The 4,363-nt window shown below is 37.2% G+C and overlaps 1 protein-coding gene across 1 annotated transcript in view; it reads right to left on the bottom strand.

The window, feature by feature from the left end:
- Window positions 1-1,355: 1,355 nt before the first annotated feature.
- LOC103898637 (glioma pathogenesis-related protein 1) overlaps window positions 1,356-4,363 on the bottom strand; it is a 9,567-nt gene continuing 6,559 nt past the window's right edge. The window contains exons 4-5 of the mRNA XM_009278936.1: window positions 2,207-2,310; window positions 1,356-1,398 (exon numbers count right to left, since the gene is read on the bottom strand). Coding sequence (XP_009277211.1) covers window positions 1,356-1,398; window positions 2,207-2,310 — 147 coding nt within the window. The remainder of the gene's footprint in view (window positions 1,399-2,206; window positions 2,311-4,363) is intronic.

Raw genomic sequence — 4,363 nt, 5'->3', positions numbered from 1 at the left:
GGAACAGGCTGCCCAGGGAAGTGGTTGAGCTCTGGACTCTGGAAGTATTTAAAAGACATGTGGATGAGGCACTTAGGTTTAGTGAGCATGGTGCTGTTGGGTTGACGGTTGGACTCGATGATCCTAGAGGTGTTTTCCAACCTTAATGATTCTATGATTCTATGATCCCATGATTATCAGAAATGAGACTGAGATGTGAGAGAGCGTTCAGATTTTCTAGTTTGGACTTTCTGCCTATGGTGCAGAAACTGAAGAGCTAAAACAGACAAAGAAACTAGGTAAATGAAAACAACTAGGTAGAAGAAAACGAGTAGTTGGGAAAGCTCTCTAGGATGATTAAGAAGAATGTCCAGTAAGCTCTGTGACATCCTACTAGACCCTTCCAAGGGCATTTCTAAGATTCTGCTACCCTTCAAAGAGAATACTAAGGACCATCTTGAGGCTCTTCTTAGAGCCGAAGGTTTCTTGGACATAAGACATGAAGATTCACCTACCAAGAGGAAGGTAGGTAGAAGACATGAGAAGAACAGCATGATGAACAGAGCCTGGTAGTAAGGATGTGGCAGCTAACTTTGGGTATGACAACAATGACAGGACAGGGCATGTTCCAAAGCAGTGTATGCTTCTCTTTAAACAGAGGGAAGGAAACTCGGAGCATCTCAGACATAGATGGTCCCAGCAGCAGACCTTCAAACAAGGTCTACAGAAGGACTACACTGTAAAACTGCTACACTGAATAAAGTAATTCTGGCAAGGTGGTCCTTAAACTGGTGCATCCTCAACTCTGAAAAGAAACTGCTATCTAGCAGGGTAACTGAGCACTAAGGGTCCAAACCTCAAGAAGGAGTCATGAAAGTCAAGTTGGAAAGGGCTGTTCCAGTATCTGGAGTGTGGTGATGACTGGTGGCAAGGTTAAGGTTTACCTACTTTTCCAGAGAGTTTAGGAAGGGAAAAGGCTGTTAGAAGATGGTCTGTCTGCTCTAACTCCACTTGTTTCTGTGGTGACATCAAGATCAGTGTTCTTGGTACCAAGCAGTGGACAGAAGAACAATGGCAGTTAGACCTCCTCTTCAACAGCAATTCAGCTTAGCTACCAGCTCTCCAGTATGCGCAGAACAGCACCGCAAACCAACATGGTATGTTACAGATTAGAAAAGACTCAAGTGACAAGGATTTACAGACCACTGTTGATGTAATTAGTCATTATTCTGAATTGGCACTGGAAATATTTTAGTTCACATTTTAAAAATAAAACAACAAAAGTTCCATACCCTAGCAAGTTTCAGAATAACAATTCAAGTACAAATCCAGTTTTGGGGTACAGGGAGAGAGATGGACAGGGCTCAGTGAAATTTTTAGTTCAGGCTAACTGAACTCCCTAATAGTGGCCCAGGTTTGCTAGAAGAAAAAGAAAAAACAGTTGTCATGAAAGCTCACAAGCTATGTATGTTTTAAAAATGACAAACAGATCGCATATGCACATGCTTAATTATGGACTATGCATTATTATGAGACAAAATATATTATTTTAAAACCCTGCCTCTGTGTTTTCAAACTCCTGCTTTAGGAAGAGCACTGGCTGGAGCCTGTGTTTTTTCAGAATATCAATTTAAATGTAAAATCACATGTTGCAGTTAGCTTTTTCTTGCATTGATCATCTACTGTTTTCTAATGCTTAAAGAACACTTGGTATAATCACAGCTATTAACTGGGCATGAAATGATAATGTAATTTTATTTTACTCAGTTACATAGAAAGGAAAAGCAACTGATTTAACAACTATGCTATTATTTCTATAATTTCTAAAGATTAAAAAAAAATACAGTGTAAAAAGCTAACGTATTAAAAAAAAATGTACAAAACTGCAAGAAGTAATTCCAGCTCTGATAGCAGTTGCCTGCAGCAACTTTCTCATTTCTTCTGTTTCATATGAAAAAGAAATCAATGAAGCGGAGCATGAGATAAGTTTGGGATTTGTTTGCTTAAGATTGGCACAGAATGAGATTAATCAGTAAAGTTAACAGATTAAAAAACTAAGCAAGTACACGTTCTAATGCTCATGGCTCTCTTGGTTACAGAATTAGACAACCATCATTTTCTCTGATTGCATTTACAAGACTATCAATAAATAAAGAACCTGATTTATTTCCAGCTAAATGTCATTACAATTGCTTTCATTTTTTTAACATTTAAACCAGCAACTTACCCTGGTGAATAGTTGCAAACAAAATTTGCTGCATTTCGTATTCCTGAAACTTCCTTACAAAGAGTAACAGCACAGCCAATTTTGTATGAATAGTCCCAAATGACCTAAAAAACCATGGTTTTAAAATAAATTAAAAACGACACTCAACAGTTACCTAGTCTAATATCTAGAAAGTTTCTGTTATTTTCAGGGATTCTACATATTATTTTCATTTTGCAACATCTTATCTGTTTATTAATTTAAAAAAATTGCTGGTAAGTGAGCTTTTTAAGGTGAACTTCTAAATATTCACCCCTCAAGATGAAGTGACCTATGCTGCAAGTTTCCACAATCTTCTACAGAACAATTTCAGTAAGAGTTTATGATCCAGGGGTAAATTCCAGGGAACAAAAGTGAAATTAGTAGCAACTACCCAACAGCTCCTTTAATTAATTTCAACATTCATAACTCAGGACTGCAAGAAGGGCTTCTCCTGTGTGCTAGAAGTAGTCTGGCTGATTACTGCTGTAAACTTAAGTCTGAAAGCACTGCACATTTTCAGACTAACCAGTGTTATCTGCCATACTTAGGAGAAGATGATTTACTATCACAGTTTGAGCATCCTCTGCTTTTTCTTGGTGATTCTTCCTATACTTTCTGCATACAACTAACGAAACTGTACTGAATTCAGGTAAAAATGTTTAACTATATACCTAGAACATCTGGATGATCATACATACTGCATCTGGAAAACTTAAAGACATAGTGGATTACTCTCAGTATCTCCCCAGTATGAAGAGTACAGGCCTCAGAGTGACAAACTTATTTGAACATCCCCAAAAGTTCCATCTCTTCAACTGTAACTGCAAGAAGCGGTTATTTTCAGAAGACATAACCTTTCTTAGAAAAGGATCTTGAAGTTTAATGTGGTGTTATCCAAATCCTCAAATAAGGACTAAGCCTTTCAGGGACTTTTATGTAAGAGTTTCATGTGTTTTTTGGAGATTTCCACCGTTTTGAGATTTCTGTGCCATGCTTCTCTTAGCAGGTCTACGCAGCCTATCCACTTACGATTTGTAAATTTTACCCCTTTTCAATTTCGTGTCTGAGCCTTCAGGACCACGATGGCTCCTGGATCATGCAGGGTCTTTGCTCATCAACTTCGAAGAAATACGTACTTCTACATGTTCATTGGTGTTTAGCCCATGTACTCTTGCCATTTTTTTCCAGTGATTAGTTTCCTTTGTAATCCTGCCTGTAATACTGCCTGAAATGCATGAACATTTTGATACAACTTAACTATGTGTAACAAGAAAGAAGCAAGCATGCTTAATCAGGGGAAAGAAAGCCTAGAAGTGAACATCACTCCAAGAGAAACGTGCAAAAACCTCCAGAATTCTATGTAGGCAAGATTGAACAGCAAATTTTAAGATGCTAGGAACTACCTTGTTATGTAACTTTTTATAATTTATTATGCCAGAGAAAAAACGAAAAATACTTTCCTGAGATATTGTCTAGTTCTAATCTTCCAAATATTTATTGCCCAATAAACAGCAAAACTTAAATCCTCCAGTCTTGCTTTTGAGTTTGTTACAGGCAGAACCAGGGGCAGGAAACATGAATTAACACTTGAGGAGAAATAAGTCAGAAAAGACATACAGAAAAGACATAAAAAGAAGTGCAAAAATGCCCAAACAGAAAATGCTTTTTAAATGATTCTGGTAACTCGAAGAATTTTCATTTCACGATCCAAAGTCCACTCAAAAAGAACCTCTCAGCTACTGTTGTCTCTGGTAACAGTTTCTCTGTAAGTATACTGCACAGTATTTTCATCTGTAGTTTGCACAGGGAGCAGTCTGAGCATCTTTGAATACTGAGATAAGAAATTAAAGAGTCACTTTTACTAGGTAAGATCTAACTTGACATTAAAATTATCTTCAGTTTTAGATCAGTGAAATATTATGTGTTGTGTCATAGATGAAACATTCTACTGGAAAGCTTATTTTTTAAACATGGGAAAGAATAAATCCAGTTAAAATAAGAAGTGTTCAAAGAAATGCTTTACTTTCTCAGCCGAATTAAGTTTGTCAGAATTACCACTGAGAAATAAGAAATATATCATTGTCATGGTTTAACCTCAGCCGGCAACTGAGCACCGCACAGCCGCTCGTTCACTTT

The sequence above is a fragment of the Aptenodytes forsteri genome, unplaced genomic scaffold (genome assembly GCF_000699145.1).
Source record: "Aptenodytes forsteri isolate BGI_AS27 unplaced genomic scaffold, ASM69914v1 Scaffold259, whole genome shotgun sequence".
Lineage (NCBI taxonomy): Eukaryota > Metazoa > Chordata > Aves > Sphenisciformes > Spheniscidae > Aptenodytes > Aptenodytes forsteri.
Note: the sequence above shows the minus strand (reverse complement) of the source record. Positions and strands in the feature narration are given on the sequence as shown.